This window comes from Dipteris shenzhenensis, chromosome 6 (genome assembly GCF_047967505.1).
Source record: "Dipteris shenzhenensis isolate YYH24624 ecotype China chromosome 6, Dip_SZ_1.0, whole genome shotgun sequence".
In the NCBI taxonomy this organism is placed as follows: Eukaryota; Viridiplantae; Streptophyta; class Polypodiopsida; order Gleicheniales; family Dipteridaceae; genus Dipteris; species Dipteris shenzhenensis.
Window position 1 is genome coordinate 58284182 of NC_141601.1, and position 19605 is coordinate 58303786.

At 45.8% G+C, this 19605-nt stretch overlaps 1 protein-coding gene across 3 annotated transcripts in view; it reads right to left on the reverse strand.

The window, feature by feature from the left end:
- Positions 1-19605, reverse strand: part of LOC147901415 (DNA-3-methyladenine glycosylase (MAG)) — a 43075-nt gene that overhangs the window by 21528 nt on the left and 1942 nt on the right. For 2 of the 3 annotated variants that reach the window (XM_087375833.1, XM_087375835.1), the window contains exons 2-4: positions 12569-12640; positions 11903-12026; positions 11730-11800 (exon numbers count right to left, since the gene is read on the reverse strand). In XM_087375833.1, coding sequence (XP_087231959.1) covers positions 11730-11800; positions 11903-12026; positions 12569-12640 — 267 coding nt within the window. Of the gene's footprint in view, positions 1-879; positions 955-11729; positions 11801-11902; positions 12027-12568; positions 12641-19605 lie in introns of those variants that run through there. The other variant, XM_087375834.1, reaches the window with a different exon arrangement.

Below are 19605 nucleotides of genomic sequence, written 5' to 3' on the forward strand. Positions count from 1 at the left end.
GCTCTCTTCAAGGAGCATCATCTTATGTCTTCAGTTTCTATATCAGATGTTAGACCGAAAATCTATGACTCTCTATGTGTGACCGTTTCTTTTTCAAACAGTTTTTACCCCCGTCCAGTAAATTGTCCATATCTTTTCAACCACTTCTTTGTTTCTTACGAAACTTATATAAGAGCGAAGCCCATTTCAAGGCGCATCTCTATATGTGTTTGAATCTTTGATATCATTTCTCTTCTGAAAGTTATAGGCCTCTATGTCTGATGACAGTTTGCAGAGTGTTTTGAGCTAATTGTAAAGATATCTATGAAGGAGGTGCAATGTTTCTCCGAAACCTACCAATCCGATCCAATCAGCCCCTTCAAACTTCTTGATATATATCAATTTATATCATGTTGAGCCGCAAGATCTTCTTTCAACAACGTATTGCTCTTCTCTTTGGCGCAAGCCGGATTGCTAAGATTATGGCCTTTGCTGATCCTTTCCTTCTTCCTATGCTTGAGTACAACATCACTTGGCATGTTACCATCTTCATTCTCATCTAAGGAAAGTATGGTGTGGTCTCTTGTCATAAAAGCTTCTTTTTAATGTCACTTTCTCGGTGATAAATATCTCTGTTACTTAGTTCGAAAGCAGTAGAAAGTGAAGAGATACGTGAGATTTATTAACCCAAACTTCATGTCACAATACCTAGCGCAAGTGCAGCCCTTAGGGTCGTGGGTTGCTTCATAGCCCCTGTTGTTATTCATACCAGGCCATTGGGCCTCCCCGCCACCATGGACCGTCGGGCCTTCCCGCCACCAAGGGCGCCTACTGTGCCCCAGTTGATACCCATCACAGGCCAAAAAGTTCTCGTGTCAAGCCACACGGTCTTCCAAGCCCCTACATATTGGCTACGCCTCATTTCCCAGGCGTGGCTGCTATCAGTCCCCCTTGCACCTCGAGCCAACTTGAGACCTACAAAAAAATCAAGAAAGTCAAGTGTTGAGCCAAGAAAAGTGCGGAAGTAGAGATTTCAACAACAAATCCACACAATGGGATACTAAAAAAACCAAAGAAGGGCAGGGAAGAACCACCAGCTTGCTTGAAGACCACCCAAGATAGTAAAAAATATGTACAGTTCAACAAACAAACAGAGACAAATACTGACTTTGCACAATGCCTACACGAGCATGTGTAGAGGACATTTGGGGGAAACAAGCACTTGAAAATGCCATTACAACTTACACAACAGGGACCACTCCAAACACTACATTTAATATCCTCACCAACCTCCAAAAGATATGCCTTGCATTGATTGAAAAAATCGATAGCTTGGAATCTACTAATGTGGCTCTCCTTCCGAAGAAGGCACATGTAGATAAACACTAGCAAAGGTGAAAAAGCATGGAGGGAAAATGCAGGAGGAATGGAGGAAAGAAAGGGGCACAAAGAAGGAATGGGAGAAAGAAAAGGTTGAATGGATATGTGAGAAAAAAAGACAGGATGCATGCTTTGAAGATTGAATTGCAGCAAATAAAGGACATGAAAGCACTTCCGGAAGGAAATTGCAAAGTAATGGAGGAGCTGAAAACAGAAAATGCCACTCTCAGAAAGGAGATTGCCACCATGCAGGAAACAATGTAAGGCGCACATGCTGAGCTTAAACAACAAATCAGCAAAGGGAAAGCTAAGATGTTGGAATGGAAAGATGTGGTTAAAAAGGGCACAAGAGCCCCAAAAAAAGAATTTATCTCCAAAGCATTGGAGGAGGAAAAGAGAAGGACCAGCAAAGAATTAAATGTCTTAGTGAGGGGGCTACCGATTGGAGACACTCTGATGGGAGATGCCGAAATACTATTCACAAAAGTGGGAGTCAATCTCAATTGTGAGACATCCTGGAGGATGGGTAAACTAGAGGCACCCACAAAGCCACTAGTGCTGAAATTCCGGCCAGCCATGGACACGAAAACCCTCATGAGCACGAGGGCGACTTTGAAGGGAACTAGGATCTACCTTTGGATGATGACCTCACACTTTTGCAATAGGAACACCCTAGAGAAGATAGGTAAGAGTAGTGGCAACGAGGGAAGCAGAGAAATGGGCTCCATATAGGGATGGTAGGGTGATCATCCGAGAAAGAGGAGGTAAGGAAGATAAGGAAGAGAAGGAACGGGAGAATTCTGACGGTGTCAAGCTCATGGGATGTGTGCACATACCGAACTGAAAATAGCAGTATGGAATTGTAATGGCACATTATGGTCTGACCCAGGAGGTTTCTTGGAGACATATAATGATAGAGATATGATTTTCTATAGTGAAACACACGAGAGTCTCGAGGGAGGGCTGCCCACAGTGACTGGATACACATGGGAGTTAGCTCATAGAAGAGAGTTGAGGAGAGAGATCCGAGTATGAGGCTCCGGGGGAGTGGATATCCTTTTCAGATCACAATTGAGACCACTCATATCTATGGTTCGGAGAGAGGAGCATGCACGACACATGTGGATACGAGTTCAGCTCCCAGATGCACGGCCTATCTTCATCGCAGTGTGCTACTTTCCTTCAGACACGTCATCCTATGCACGAGAGGTCACTACAGATGTACACAGCCCATATGAGACGATCCTGATGACATCACGGAGTTTCCTAGACAGGGAGACACCCTCCTACTGGGGGACTTCATGCACGGACAGAAAATAGACAAGCGGGCCTACTTGACTTCTCAAATGATGACAGAGATCCACACAATAAGGCACTCTACAGATGCCCCACGGGTGACAAGGTATGGACGATATCTGCTTGAGCTGGAGGCAATCCACGACCTAATCATCTTTAATGGCCTACATAGATGGTCATCTTCCGGGAGACTCGCTTGCTTCCCATACGGTGGTGGGTCTAGTACAGTGGACTATCTACTAGGCCCACTAGACTTTGTCTCACGGATACACGACTTCGAAATACCCCCCCAACTCGGAGCTGAACACTCATACTTGGCCTTCCTTATCTCTGCCACCATGCCAACCATTAGTCAGAGGCAGAGTTCGTGCCCCAAATGGCCTCCTATCGGATTGGGTCGAGAGTACAATCGGAGTGAAGCAGGGATGCCTCCTCTCACCCACTCTCTTCAAACTGTACATTGATGAGATCACCTCTTTCATAGACTGCCTAGGAGGGGAAGGATCACTACTGGCCGATCTCATGATACAAATATTGCTATTCGCTAATGACATAGTCCTTATCTCATCCTCAGCGAAGGGGCTACAGAGACATTTGGAGGTCTTAGAGGCGTTCTGTAGAGAGAGAGAGCTGACAGTCAAACTTGGGAAGACCAAGGTTATGGTCTTCAACACCTCACATGCAATGATCCGTCGACTCAGCTTCACTTATCAAGACGAACCAGTGAAGATAGTGCAGTCCTACACATACTTGGGAGCAGTCTTCACAGGACCCCTTTTCACTATGACACATGCAGCCCAGGCATGTCGAGCTCTGGCCCGATTAGAGAGACAATGCTTCCAGGCACACTTTCAGGATCCACCAACAAAGTGTTGGCTCTTCGATACGCTAGTGCAACCGACTGCTATGTATGCAGCACCCTTCTGGGGATGTCATCTAAAGATAGCAGTGTGGAGGAGATTTGAGCGGCTACAAGTGACCATGGGATCTAGGATGATTCGGAGCAAGCCCTCAGTCCTGCATGAGAAAGTACGAGCAGAGTTCGCCATGACAGTTCGCCATGACACCACTACAAATTGATGCCATCTTTCAAACAGTGACTTTCATTCATAGAGTCTAGGACTTTACCTTATTGGAGACTGCCAAGGCTAGCTCTAGAGGCATCCAGACGACTAGCTGAGAGTGGGACGGACACATGGTATGCACGTATATCAACATGGTTTTCCAGACACGGGATTCAGATGGACAAGCTCCCTCCCTTTCAGTATACTATGGATACACCCCCTGAGTCGATCCTACGAGATGAGATTAACCGTATCATACAACCTAATCTTCTCCAGCTCCACACGTCTCGAGCCTTGGGGGGAGATCAAGAGCTCCCCACCAAGACCCAGTTCTACCGCGACCATATCCTGAATGTCTAGGAGGAGGGATTCATCATCAGACCCCTATATCTCGAGGACAAAAGAGTCTCACATGCACTGAGGATCACCATTGGGTAGACACGGGCTTCATCCCATCAACTGAGGATTGAGATAGGGAGAGTAGCATAGAGAGTAACGGACATGCACGCTATGCACACTAGGAGTGGTTGAGACAGAGGAACACTTTCTCTGCACCTGCCTAGCCTACTGCGAGATCCGGGAGCGATCCCACTATCTCTATCAGGATGGAGTGGCTTCGGCCTACTATCACAATTGATCCACTTCCATGACCAGGTCTGCATTGGGCTCTACCTGCTTGAGATGCGCCGACACAGGGAGACCCTACTACGACGGATCAGAGAGCAGCACGAGGCGATCATACCACCAATACAGAGGCTGACCAGACACAGCGGCATGTCACAGATTTCTATGCATTTGAGAGTCAGCTCCAAGACACAGTGAAATGGAGGAGGAGGAGCTAGCTACTATGCGGGCAGTCTGGATTACTGAGAGAGGATTGCAGAGACCATCCACGACACAGAGAGAGACCAGAGCACACTTGATTGAGGTCCGTCCTATCACAGCTTTCCTCAGAGGGGAACGCCCGAGACGAGGGGTCACTCTGAACATAGCTCAACGGGTTCAGAGATCGAGGAGACCACGCCCCCCTCTCACACCACAGCATGAGACAGCCAAACAAACTCAGATCCGAGACATTTTCACCGCTCATAGACGTTCCAGCTCCTGCTCTCAGCTTGCTCCTAATATGATATGATATGATATGTTTTGTACTTGACTTTGCTTGAGATACTGAGCTCTCTTTATTTCAGCATAGTACTCAGCAAGGGCCTTAGCGCGCCCTTTGCTCCAGCCCTTTGTGGCTTGTATGAGTTTTCCCTTTTGGTGTCACTTTGTCCCACAGGTCCATGAGGCCTCCCGTGGACATTAATATATCTTTCTTTTCTTTCTTTTTGTAGATCAGTTTAGTACTCAGCAAGGGCTCTAGCACGCCCTTTGCCCCAGCCCATTGAGGCTTGTGTGAGTTTTTTGCTTTTTGGTGTACTTTGTCCTTTGTCCCATAGGCCCGCGAAGCCTCCCGTGGATGTTAATGCATCTCTCTCCCTCTCTCTCTCTCTCTCTCTCTCTCTCAGCCTCTCCCTCGCCACCCCTCAGCCACTCAGCCACTCAGCCACCTCTAGCCTAGCCCCCGCCTGCACCTAAATCTGCCGCGATACCTCTAGCCTAGCCTAGCCCCGCCTACCTACAACGCCCCCCTAGCCTAGCCTCCGCCTAGCCACAGCCCCCCGCCTACAGCACCTAGCCTACCTACAGCGTCTAGCCTACCCACAGCCCCTAGCAAGCCAATTATACCTAGGCGACTGCTCAGGAGCAGCCTGAACAGCCTCGGCCCAAGCAGCAGCTCCCCTCTCCTGTGGCGACACCTGCAACAGCTACCAGCAGCAGCTCAGCAGCCCGTTGGCAGCCCCTACCTCCTCCACAGCACCGAAAGAGCAGCCCCTCAGCTTTGACACCTGCAGGAAATCAAGAAAATCAAGAAACCCCCAACAAATCAACCTTGAAGCAAAGAAGGGGCAGAAAAAGTTACAGGGCACTACAATGAGGTACTAAGGCAGGCAAGGCAAGCAGGGGAGAGAGGAAACACTGCACCAACATGCCTGACATTCACCCCGAGGCATGTAAATATGTGATTTCAGTGGGATACCCCCTTTTCTCTGCATTATCTCTGTTAAAAACAGAAAAACAAGAAGTAAACATTTGCAACATGCCTACACGTGGATGTGTGGAGGATATTTGGGGAAAACAAGCCTTGGAATCTGCTTTGATGGCCCTCTCGAATGGGACAGCTCACAAAGGTACCACTGAAGTCCTCACATGCCTCAACAAAATATGCCTTGTGTTGATTTAAAAAATAGACAACCTAGAGGCCACAAATGTGGCCTTACTGGCCGAAAAAGTTTATGTTGACAAAACCCTTGCTGAATTTAAAAAGCAAGGAGGGAAAATACAAGAAGATTGGAGGAAGGAAAAGGCCAAGAAAGAGGACTGGGAACAAGAAAAAACACATATGATGCAAGATATGGATGTGAAAAACAGTCTTCTTACATCCAAGATAGAAAACTTGGAAGCTCAGATGAAGGCAAATGCTTGGCTTGGGGACACAGAGGAGTGGAGGATGAGAAGGTAGTAGACATGTGAGCAGCCTGGATCAATAGCGAGGGGCGACATAGTACGACTGACTGAGGGATGCAGAGTCCACGCATGACACGGAGAGCGACCAGGGCACGCACGATCGTGGTTCGACCCATCTTTGCCGTCCTTGGAGGAGATCGCCGGAGATGAGGTGTTACCCTTGATATTGCTCTTTGGATACAAAGGTCGAGGAGACCACACCCTCCGCCACAGCTAGAGATAGCCCAACAGACGCAGATCTGGGATATCTTTGCAGCTCACCTTTGAGCTACCACAGTGCCAGGTTTCAGCTACTAAGTTTTGGTCTCACATACTTTTTTTAAAAAAGCTATATAGTTTTACCTTTGCATAGTACTCAGCAAGGGCCTTGGCGAGCCCTTTGCTTCAGCCCTTTGTGGCTTGTATGAATTTTCATTTTCATTGAGGTAGCCTGGAGGGTAGCTCAACGGTGCACGTACGAGACAGCAGTCTGGAGGGTAGCCAAGGCGGAAACACCAACAAGACCATTAGTGTTGAAACTCCGGACTGCCATGGACAGATCTACCCTCATGAGTATGATGGCCACTCTGAAAGGGACTAGGATATACTTGGATGACGACCTCACTCTCTTACAGCAAAAGCACAAAAGGAAGGGGATGATAGGGATAATAGCAACAACAGAGGCAAGAAAGTGGCTGCATACAGAGATGGCTGATTATAGAGGAAAAAGTGGACAGGGGAGAGAAGGAAGAGGGGGAATCATGACGGTGTCGGGCCAATAGGATGAGTGCAGGCAGTGTGGAATTGCAATGGTATAGTTTGGTCTGATCTAGGGGGTTTCTTGGAGACATACATTGATAGAGACATGATCTTTTATACCGAGATACATGAGAGCCCAAAAAGAGGGATGCCCACAGTGACAGGATATACACGGGAGTCAGCTCATAGGAGAGATGAGTGAGACAATGGGATAAGGGCTCTGGAGGTGTAGCAGTTCTCTTCATATCACACTTGAGGCCATTAATATCCGTAGTGCGGAGAGAGGAGCATGCACATCATATATGGATACGAGTCCGATTACTGGAGGCACGCCCGATCTTCATTGCAATGTGCTACTTTCCTCCAAATACATCATCCTCTACACATGAGGTCACCATAGAGGGACACAGCCCATATGAGATAATATATGATGACATAACGGAGTTCTCCACACAAGGAGATATCCTCTTTCTCGAGTACTTTAATGCATGCACATGCCATAGACATGTGGGGCTGGACTTTGATGATGACTCTCTCATAGTACCTATACTAAATCCAACAGAGCTCGGGATAGTGAGACACTCAAGCAGATACACCACATGTGACAGGGTATGGGCGTCATCTACTTGAGCTGGTATCTATCCACGACTTGATTATATATAACAATCTCCAAAATGGCAGTCGTCCCACAGGCTCACTTGCTTCCACATGGTGGAGGTACCAATATAGTGAATTATCTTATGGGTCCCTTGGCCTTTGTATCATGGATACACAGTTACATTGTGCTTGGCGCTGTCCTTTGCTCTAGCCCTTTGTAGCTTGTATGAGTTTTTTCCCTTTTTGGTGTTTTCCGCACTTTATCCCATAGGCCCGCGAGCCCCCCCGCAGACAGCAACAGCGTAGATACACCCTAGGCTGAGCTAATCCCCTGGCTCATCTTTAGGGGGTTAACCTCAGTTCCGGGGCACACTGATCTATGCAGGCCACCATGGCAACTCCGAAAACAAAGACATTTGTTCCTTCCTACTCTGATGTAGCAGCGCTATCGAGCCCATTTCCTTTACATTTCAAACGGAGAGTCGGATCCGACCCACAGGAGCAAATCTATTTTCTACACCAGGAGATAAAAGAACTTAGACTCATGGTGGGTACTCTCACCAAGAGAGTGAAGGACCTGGAAGGAGACAGTAAGCAAGCAATTATTGCAGATGTTATTCAGAAATGCAGCACATCTCCACTGACACCGACGTTTGTCTCCACCATTGAGGAAATGATCAATGCTCAAGTAAGCTCAGCCAAACAAGAGCTGGCTATAGTAGCCAGTAGCAAACTCAGCAAGGAAGACCTCTATGAAAAAGTAAAAGAGCAGGAAGCTATAGTGTGCAACAAGACAATACTACACATTGGGGGGCTGCCAGATAACTGTTTTGACAGCCGTGAAGAAGCTTCTACAGATGAGAAGATCGCATGCCTCCAGGAAAATATACCACAAGTGGATTGGGAAGAAGATGATATCATGATGATCTCCCCAAAAGGGAAACAGCTCAAAGTTTACTTCAATGAGAGGGCGGGAAGAATGAAGATTCTTCGACAGACAAACGAGCTGAAGGGTACAATAATATGAATCTCAGAGGAGCTCACTTCGACGCAGCTCAAACAAAGGAAAAACGAACTCACTAAAGTGAAAGATGCACGCAAAGCCATTCTCATTTCCAGGATCCCATGACCAAGACTCTTCTATTTGACTCTTTGGTCCTGGGTTTGAGTCAAGAGGCTTCGGAGCTCATGCTTTCACGGATGATCTGTAGTAAGCCGTCAATCCTGCATCAAAGAGTCCTAGTTGACTTGGGAGCGTCCCTACTACAACTCGATGCAACATTCCAGTTTATCACATATCTCTACCGCATCAAGAGTATGGATCTTGCCCCACAACTACCGTGGTTGGCCCTTTTCTCATCCATGGCTTTGGTAGCTAAGGGTGACCATAAGTGCTAGAATGCACTCCTATGCAAATGGTTTGAGAGCCTAGGGCTCTACATAGACAGATTAAAAGCATGAAGCCTGTGATGGAGCATTGATAGATGTCGGTACGTGTAGTTCGTTGTGGTCTCCTAGCTATGGCCTTGCGGCGAACAAGTGCCATTGTCACTCAGTCTGTCGTGTGCCTCGCCCTCGTCCTCGGGCCCGCCGTCTCCTTGGCCGTACCGGTCAATGCTGTTTGGCCCGAAGAACTCAGTGATCATGCTCTGGGTGGAGTTTGGCTGCATGCCCCGCTCTCACCTAGTGTCCTGAGAAAATGTTCCCTGTGTTGGATGGCCTCATGGATGAAAGCCGCCAGACATCTCTGATCTGGGTAGGACAAGAAGCTCTAGAGAGGGGTCTCACTAGAGACGTTGTATCAGGTTTTTTTAGTCTCATAGACCCTTCGGTCTTCCAAAGACTTTTAATTTCTTTCTTTCTTTCTCTCTAGACAATTGGCTGAAGGCTCACAGAAGAGCAGAATCCTGGATTGCAGGATACACACTCTCATTGCTATATGCAGATGATGTGGTCCTATTTGCACAGGATGAACATGGACTGTAAAGACACTTGGATGATTTACATGAATCCTGGAGATTTTCCAGCATGCAAGTAAACATCAGAGGAATTGAAAGTGGTACACACCTATAAGTATCAAGGCCTAGAATTCACAGACAACTACAAGTGGAGCATGTGTGTGGAGAGAAGGGGAATGAAAGAACTTTTCATGCTACAAAGCAAATGCAAATGTACCACTTCTGGACTTCGGGAATGCAAAAATCTCTAGACACTACACTAGTGCAGACCGTCATTCTTTACGGATGCCAGGCCTGTCAGGGCTTGCGAGAGGCTCATGGACGTGTGTGGAGTGATTGCAAAAAAGGTTTCTGCTTGAAGAGCTGGGGATCAAAGTTCAAACTCCCTACCTCATCTTACTAGCTGAAACAGGCAGGCTACCAATCGAAGGGGAAGCCCTATGCCAACACATAAGATATCTCAATACACTAGCAGAAATGCACAAGGACAAGCTTCCCATGCAAAAAAATGGAAGCAATCAAACACAAGGGCTGGTACAAAACAGGAATAGAGTGGCAGCGACATTGGACAATCAAACGCATCACAACTACCGGACACTGACATCAGACAACTAGTACCCAAAAAATTCATAGGCCAACTATGGCAGGACCCAAAACAGAAGATGGCCTTTCATAATAGACAAATCACTCCAATGCTGCCCTATGGGGGCTATGGGGGACAAGATTCTCTTCCACAGACCAGCTCCCACGGACTCCAAGTAGAAAAACTGGTAGATGGAAAATGTGCCATGAGGATTGGGTTTGCAGCCTATGCCCATCACTGGACATAGAGGATAAATGCCACACACTCCTCACCTGTCGATCCTATCAGCTCATCAGGGAGAAACGTGAAATAAAAGATGTCCACACACACGAACTTGCACATCCTCTTCAACGAGCGTATAAGAGCTTACATCAAGGAGGTATTGGCACATCACAATAAAGTCTTGGACCGAGCACACATGCTCGCAAGCATGCCAGCTAATTTTACAGCTGCGACATTAACTTTTTCATGGAGTCACCCTAAGACACAAGGTACGGCAAAACGCTCCAATATGTGCTACATGTTTTCCATGTGATAATACTAGAATTAATGCAACAGGCATATTGCTGTTTGATACCATAGACTTGCACAGGAGCTAAGAGATAAGATGAGCACATCAATAGTGAACTGTAAATGAAGAACATGCATAAAACACTGATGTCAACCTTGCATAGTTATTAAAACACCAATGTCAACCTTGCATAGTTATTAAATCTCACTGCTTGGAAGCTAAGATGCCTGATTTCTAAAGATTGAGCAAAACAACAAGAATGATGTCTTTGAGTTGGCTTGTGTTTCTGACAAATTTTCACATCTGGTCAGTCGAACCAGCCAAGAGTGCTCTTTGCCTGCTACAGCTTTTGCTCCTACTTCTGTGTCCGTCATCCTCCTTGCTGCCTCTCCTTCCTCTCAGCCCTCTACCCTGATTTGGAGTTCACCTGCCCCTGCTGCTCCCCTTCCCCCATCTTCTCTCATCTCCTCTCTGCCCCCCAAAACACCTCTGCTATATGTCTTGACTGTTGCACCTATCTCACCCAACTCCCCTTTCAGGCACTTTGCTCACCGCCTCACACAACTTTCCCCCCCTTCCTGCTGTGCATTTCAGTGTATGTTATGTTTCTTCTTTCTGCTTTGCTTTCCTTTTTTCCCCTCTTTGCTGGTCCGCAGGGTCAGTTGAGACCCATAGTAAGGTTGGCTTTATTCACAGACTTGATCAGCAGTTAGCAGTCCTGGTTGGCCATATTTGTAAACCCCCTTGGGGGGGAAAATATACAGTTCAGATCAACCATTGCAGGGTGCATTCCAGGGACTAGCAGAGGGCAGTTGCAGGGTGCAGCACAAAGCATCAGCAGTAAGCAGATCCAGCAGGCTAGCTAGGTGTAGAGTCCTTTTGATGGGTAGTCACAAGCCGCCCATGATTTTGAGTCACAAGCCTCCCATGATTTTTGGCATATCTTCCAAAAATATAATAGCACAGACTCCCTCAGACCAAGGTTTAAGACATTAAGATGGCACATAATCCAAAGACTATAGCCAAGGACACATTCAAAAGGTGAAAATTACCTTTCCTGGTCCCGTGAGAAGCATTGGCTTATCTGATGTGTGGCCTCTTCGAGATTGGATAGTCTTCATTCCTATACATTTCATACATATGGCAGCTTATTCCAACAAGCAAATAAAACGTTAATTTTCTTTGTAACAGAATGCATAGAGAACGGATGCAATAAACAATATACCTGCCACCGGTGCACAAGACCGGATGAGTACTGCTGCTCCAACTCCCTCAAGATCCGCAACAATATTGAGCATGATGTGCAGACCATAGCATAGATAGACATATGCATGACCACCAGGCCCAAACTAAGACCCATAAAAATTGCAAGTCACTACTATATCAAAGATTTTTTTTGTTCTATTGATTCAAAATTATAAGAACTATATATCACCCAAAGAAAACACAAGATACAAATGCCTCATATGCCAAGTTTCCACATGACCATTTTAAAATGTAAGGACAAAAAACTGTAAACAGGGGGGCATGATAAAGGAAGCTGCTTTAATAAGCTATCAAGTGAGTGAGTAAATTATGCCAAAGGCAATCTGGGAAATTTCCCCGTGTTGAGACAAGAGTACGGCCTTGCCAAGAACGTGAACGAGATGATGCTAATTATTGAAGCCTACAGGGCACTGCGTGATTGGAACCCCTTCCCTGCCGACAAGCTTGTCGCAGATCTGAATGGACAGTTTGTTTTCATCTTGTTTGACACAAGCAATCGCAATATTTTCGTAGCTCTGGTAAGAAACTCTATGATACAAACTCATCAGTAATATCCTATATTAAAAGAGTTATGAGGATAATGTATTTACGATGTGAAGAAGTTCAAAGGAATAGATGAACCAACCACAGGAGCAGTGCGCGCAGTAATACCAAACCGTCCATGGCATGCTGAATCATTAGGTCGGTAAGCCTCCACCTAGAATGAGATCAGATCTGTTACCTTCATAGAATAGGGGTGATTAAAACTAATACTGCCAAAAGAAACCATATAGAAAGAATGGTGCAAGAGGGAAATAAAAAATTTAGACTACGCTTAGTCCTATTAGAAAAGACCATACAACATGGCAAAGGGATCCGATTGGTTCTCTCCTTACAACTTCCTCAACCCTTCTTTCCTTTTTGGTCATCCACGAATCCACTGTTGTTTTTTCCCCATCAACCCTCCCTACACTTAATTCTGTCTTTGCCAACCCTTCAGGCCCCTTTTCTCTGATTTGCCACTTTCTTCATCAAGGGCCCTCTTTGCAGGATATTAGCTGAAGACGTTCATCCACAGGCTGTTTACATAGGACAGCAAGGGAATGGTAATCCAGCCAACCATGCCAGTCCCAACTGACCAAAAATCTAATTGGCCAGAACCATCCAGCTGATCAGCCTGGTTGGTCAAGGTCCAGCTAGTCAGCTAGCTACACGAAGGCTGCCTGGCATATAAAAAGGTCTAACAAGAGGTCATCTAGGATTAGCTAAGCCAGGAAGAATAGTCCTACAACTGTCCACATGGAGGGCTCCATCTTGCTCATCTTGTACAAAGTGCTCAGATAGGCCCTCCTGTAATAGATGCCATTGTACGTTCCCAAGGTCAAAATTTCGGCACAAATACCTAATGGGCTGCCCATAGAGGTTGATTTCAAGATGGACCTAGGCACAGTCAATTCCGAGTCATGTTTGATATGCCTAGACTTCACTTATATGGCAAGAGCTTGCCCTCAAATGTGTTTATAAACACCTAGACTTTTGGCCATATGGGAAGACCTTGCCCTTGTGCAGTCACCAATGCCACGTAAGCCAGCCCACAAGCCCATTCAAAGCCACTCTGTCAAATGATGCTACGTTCCTGTCATGATGAAGGATGACCCTGGATCGATATAGGGATTGATTATAACCCTATCCAAGATAGGTTGACAAAGGTCCGTGAGACTATGTGGTAGTTGATTATAACCCAAGCTGTATAAAAGTCAATAACTTGTATCATTTTGTGTGTGAACCAATTTTGGCTTATGCTTCAATGTGCTTATGAGTTATAGTGGTAAACCAGCAGTCAACGAGATCTGCAATATTCATGGGGCAAAATGGGGAAAAGGGAAAAGAAATAATAATGTGTCACATAGTAGGCAGACTAAATTGGCATCTAGATAAAGATATGTGCCAATAGTAAAGTGTGACACATATTGGCACACTCAATTGATATCCTATGGATCAAAAAGTACCATGTGGCCCTGATGGCGGGCTCCAAGATCAAGGGGTGTGGCTGAAGTACTCTCGACTTGAGGGGACTCATACATGGCTGGGTGAAGACTTCTCTTAGATGCCCATGAATGTGCTGTGTTTACAGCTTCGTTTCATAAGTGTGACAATTGGTAGCTATGCACAATAAGATGATATACCTAGATAAATCCAGGAACATGCCCAAACTCATGCTCTAAAAACACGACACACTCATGATAGCTTGATGTTGTGATCAACAAGCTCCAAAGAAAAAAATGTGGTGCAGGTTCTCAAGTTGCTAAGAGTTTGCTTTGGCATGGGGCATATTCCCTGAGTGCCTTGTTGAAGTCTACGAAACAACAATAGAATGCTACAGCTCTTAACATGACTAAATGGTCAATAGTGAAATGATTTGGTCAGAAACCTCCGTATAATGCGGTGATCTTGCACTACTGCTTTCTGCCCATATACTGGTTGCATTGTGCCATGTGTCATTTTCTGCATCTTTGACATCTCTTCTGAACGTGGGAACTATTTTTTATGATGCCGAATCCTTTTGGGAACCTTCTTCAATTTCCATTCTTGTTCTTATTGTGAGAGTCACTTTTGTGCTTCCCATGGACGTTTTGTGGACCTGATACCTTCCCAATGGCCAATGTCAATGTCACCGCCTACTACGATCTCCATGCATGTGTACCTTCACGTGTTCCTGTACGAACTGCCATCTTTTTTTTTAACGCTGAAAACATCCAGCCGGCTTCCCCGCCATCTATTTGCGCCATGTGCTGGTCCTACTGCAGGCGCCTGCTGCAGGTCATTACCCTGCCCATATACCTTGCCAAAGACTCCTCCATGTAGGCGACTTTGCTCCCACTTAACCCTGCCATGCTACTGTTCATGTTTTGCCTTTTGTCTGGCCAGATCCAGGGCCTTATGTCCACGCCATATGCTCCTTCCACTGGCTCCAACTGTTGCAGCCATGATGGTCCCTCCAGGTACAATCCTCTCTCTCTCTTCTTTGGGCATGTTCTGCCCTAGGGTCTCCCTTCTACGCGCTCTCCTCATTTGGGGGCTTACAGATAGGGAGGTGGCCTTTCCAACACCCACACCTGGACCTCTAACACCATTATTCCAACGCACAAGGTAGAAGATCCCATTAGTCCTAAAAACTATAGGACCATCATGACTGAACACATTATATCCAAGATTTATGCAAAAGTACTTGACACTCATGTTACCCAAGAGGCAAAGTGTGGGAGATTCAAAGCGATGGGGCAAGTAGGCTTTCAAGCAGCCATCTATTTGCACCATGTGCTGGTCCTACTGCAGGCGCCTGCTGCAGGTCATTACCCTGCCCATATACCTTGCCAAAAACCCCCCATGTAGGTGACTTTGCTGCCGGTTAACCCTGCCATGCTACTGTTCATGTTTTGCCTTTTGTCTGGCCAGATCTAGGGCCTTATGTCCCCGCCATCTGCTCCTTCCACTGGCTCCAACTGTTGCAGCCATGATGGTCCCTCCAAGTACAATCCTTTCTCTCTCTCTTCTTTGGGCATGTTCTGTACAATCCTTCCACGTACTCTCCTCATTTGGGGGCTTACAGATGGGGAGGTGACCTTTCCAACACCCACACCTGGACCCCTAACATGATTATTCCAACGCACAAGGTAGAAGGTCCCATTAGTCCAGAAAACTACAGGACCATCATGACTGAACACATTATATCCAAGATTTATGCAAAAGTACTTGACACTCATGTTACCCAAGAGGCAAAGTGTGGGGGATTCAAAGCAATGGGGCAAGTAGGCTTCCAAGCAAACCATGCTACACTAGACCACATCTTTACACTGAGAGTTGTCATCAAGGAGGCTTGAGCATAGAAGCAGAGGATGCAAGAAGGCAGAGTTATTGCTTTTGACAGCCATAAACATTCCGATATCCAAACTCGATACCCGGTTTATGATAAGGAGTTTCTTCCACTGGCTCCAACTGTTGCAGCCATGATGGTCCCTCCAAGTACAATCCTTTCTCTCTCTCTTCTTTGGGCATGTTCTGTACAATCCTTCCACGCACTCTCCTCATTCGGGGGCTTACAGATGGGGAGGTGACCTTTCCAACACCCACACCTGGACCCCTAACACGATTATTCCAACGCACAAGGTAGAAGGTCCCATTAGTCCAGAAAACTACAGGACCATCATGACTGAACACATTATATCCAAGATTTATGCAAAAGTACTTGACACTCATGTTACCCAAGAGGCAAAGCGTGGGGGATTCAAAGCAATGGGCCAAGTAGGCTTCCAAGCAAACCATGCTACACTAGACCACATCTTTACACTGAGAGTTATCATCAAGGAGGCTTGAGCGTAGAAGCAGAGGATGCAAGAAGGCAGAGTTATTGCTTTTGACAGCCATAAACATTCCGATATCCAAACTCGATACCCGGTTTATGATAAGGAGTTTCTTGCCGTTGTAGATGCTTATCGCTCTTGGAAACATTATCTCATGGGAGCAGACTCCGTGGTTAAGACAGACCATCACTCTTTAAAGTATATCTTTACTCAGCCAGTCATGAACGCTCGACAAGCACGCTGGGTTGAGTTTCTGGCCTACTTTCACATGACCATTGAGTACATTCCAGGACTACGCAATGCAGTTGTAGATGCTCTCAGCAGGTTAACTCTAGCATCAGCTATGGCAATCTTTACATTATCTGTGGATGTTCCGAAATCATTCAAAGGAAAGTATTTCAATGATAAAGACTTCGGCACAGCAGTACAAGTTCTTTCAAAAGATCAACCTTCGACTTCCGAACAGAAGATTTTCTCATCCTATTCTTATACGGACGACCTTCTGTACTATCAAGATCGCATCTGTGTACCACATGACAAGGATGTTCGACGTCTTTTGTTAAAAGAGCATCATGTAGTTCCTTATGCTGCCCATCCAGGCATCAACAAGACTTATCGGTTACTCAATGCAACATACTACTGGCCTCAGATTGAAAAACAACGTCATCAAAATGGTTACATCTTGCTTATCTTGTCAACAAATGAAAGCAAGCCGACGACTTCCAACAGGACTTCTTCAGCCTCTTCCAGTTCCAACTGAAAGGTGGGAAAGTATTTCCATGGATTTCATTACAACACTACCACGATCCTCCAGAGGTAACACTCAGATTATGGTAATTGTTGATCGATTGTCCAAAATGGCACACTTTGTTGCTTGCAAAAGCAATGCACAAGCTCCGGACATAGCCAAACTCTTCATACAACACATTTTCCGACACCATGGATTGCCCAAGAATATCGTAACCGATAGAGATCCTAAGTTTACCAGTCACTTTTGGATTTCACTGTTCGAGTCTTTGGGTACAACTCTACTGTTCAGTTCAGCCTACCACCCACAATCAGATGGCCAGACTGAAAGAGTCCACCAAATTCTGGAAGAAATGCTTCGACATTATATTCAGTCACGCCTAGCAGCTTGGAAAGAGTATCCACCACTCCTTGAGTTTGCTTATAATAACTCAGACACACCTTTTGATGAAGAGTTTTGACTCCATTTCAAGCAGCTTATGGATACACTCCGATTGTACCAACGAATTTTGTACTTCAACACCGAGTGGCCCTAGCTGATCAATTGGTTCAAGAAATGCAAGACATTCTACTCCAAGTCAGGGATCATATGCAAAAAGCGCAAGAGTGGTATCAATGGTCTGCCAACAAACATAGACGTCACCTGGAATTTAACACTGGTGACATGGTGCTATTATTTGTAGCCCCACATCGCTATAAGACAGTTAAGTCTGTGTTTCCTAAGTTGCGACCAAGATACTATGGACCTTTCCAGATCGTCAAGAAAAATTCACCTTTAAGTTACAAATTGGAATTACCACCATCATGGGGTTAAATCCATCCGACATTTCATATTTCTTGGCTAAAGACATACATTCCAGGCGATGAAGCAGTTCCTCCTACAGGTGATTATGTTCCAGAAATCAAAGACGATTATGTTCTCCTTATTCCTGAGCGTATTCTAGACCATCAACAGTGATAGACTCGACATCGACTTATCACGGAATTCCTTGTTCTTTGGCGAGATCTGGACGACTCCGACGCTACTTGGCAATCTGATGAAGACTTACCGCAGTACCCTGACATTTTACAGCAGTATTTTCAGAATTTACAGTGATATTTTCTACATCAGTTCATTATCTCCACCAGGATCTTATTTTGAGTGGGAGGGGATGTCACAATCTGTGACGTATTCCTTTCTCTATTTCTAGACTAATGGATGGTTTGATGAATGGACACTTATGGAAGGGTATGCCCTTTCGACGGGACACTTCCTATGAGGCACAACCCTATGCCCTTTCGACGGGACACTTCCTATGAGGCACAACCCTTCACAAGAGACATTCTATTGAAGAGACATCCCTATCATAATGTACCCTCTCATCAAGGGTCACACCCTTCACAAGGGGTACACACCTCTTCATGCACATACACTTTGGAGTACACACCTTTTCATGTGTGACTCTTCACTCTCTATATAAGAGAGGCCCAATTGTATGGATGATATACTACAGATACCCTACAGACATTCAAGCAATACAATTATTCCAAGTTCTCATAGACCCACACGTGCCAAAAACGAGCTGTATGGAGCTGTAAAACAGCAAATGTACAGCCGCCTCAAAGGTGTAGAGGGCTCAGGATAGCTGGGAGTGACAGGAGCAATAGGTAGAACCCGCTCTAATACCATTGTAGGCTCACGGAAGCAAAAGGATGCAAAGAGTGGAGCAAGGAGTGAAAGCCGTCACATCAACTATGAATGAAAATGAAAGTACGAACTACAAATAAAAGGGAACCCTAGGACCTAGTATCCTAGTGGTACCACTAGTACTAGGTGTCATAAGACACTAAAAGCACTAGGTGACCTAAGTGCCAATAACTAAAGCTACATGGCACATACTAGGGCTCAGAGAGCATCAATACGACTGAGAGAAGATGGCCTACAGTCACGACTTCAACGGGATAGATAGAGGAGGTCATGAGCAGGATTGGAGTCAAACATGTTTGTCTGATTATCACCGACCTTGTTTGGCCTGTACATAGATGAGCTACAGTCCATCAAATCTTGTAGATGCAGGTTCCTTGTTAGCTAGCTCCTTGATCCTAATCTTACCATATGCATGATCCTACGCTCCTCCTCGTCTGAGGGTCTCCAGCAACATTTGAACGCACTCCGATCTTTCTGAAATACACATGATTTGAAGGTCAACCAAGGTCATGATCTTCAAGACATCTTGGGTGGCTGCACAAAGAGCAATTGACCTGAGATTGTTGCATCCTACACATACCTGGGTGTTCTCTTCTCACGTCCGATCTTCGCAATGCAACCAGCTATGTAGGCACATTTAAGCAGGCATATGTCGCACTAGCTAGACTGGTGCGTCAGTGCTTCCACCCACGTTTTTAGGATCCTAGAACCAAGTCTCTTCTTTTGAACTCATTGGTCCGCGCAATAGGGATGTACGACGATTTTCTTCTGGGGGCAGACTTATCGAAGACGGATTGGTCCCGCATAGAGAGACTTCAGGTTTTGCTTCTCGCTCGGATGATCTGCAGCAAGCCATCAATACCGCATCAGATCATACTAGTAGAGTTT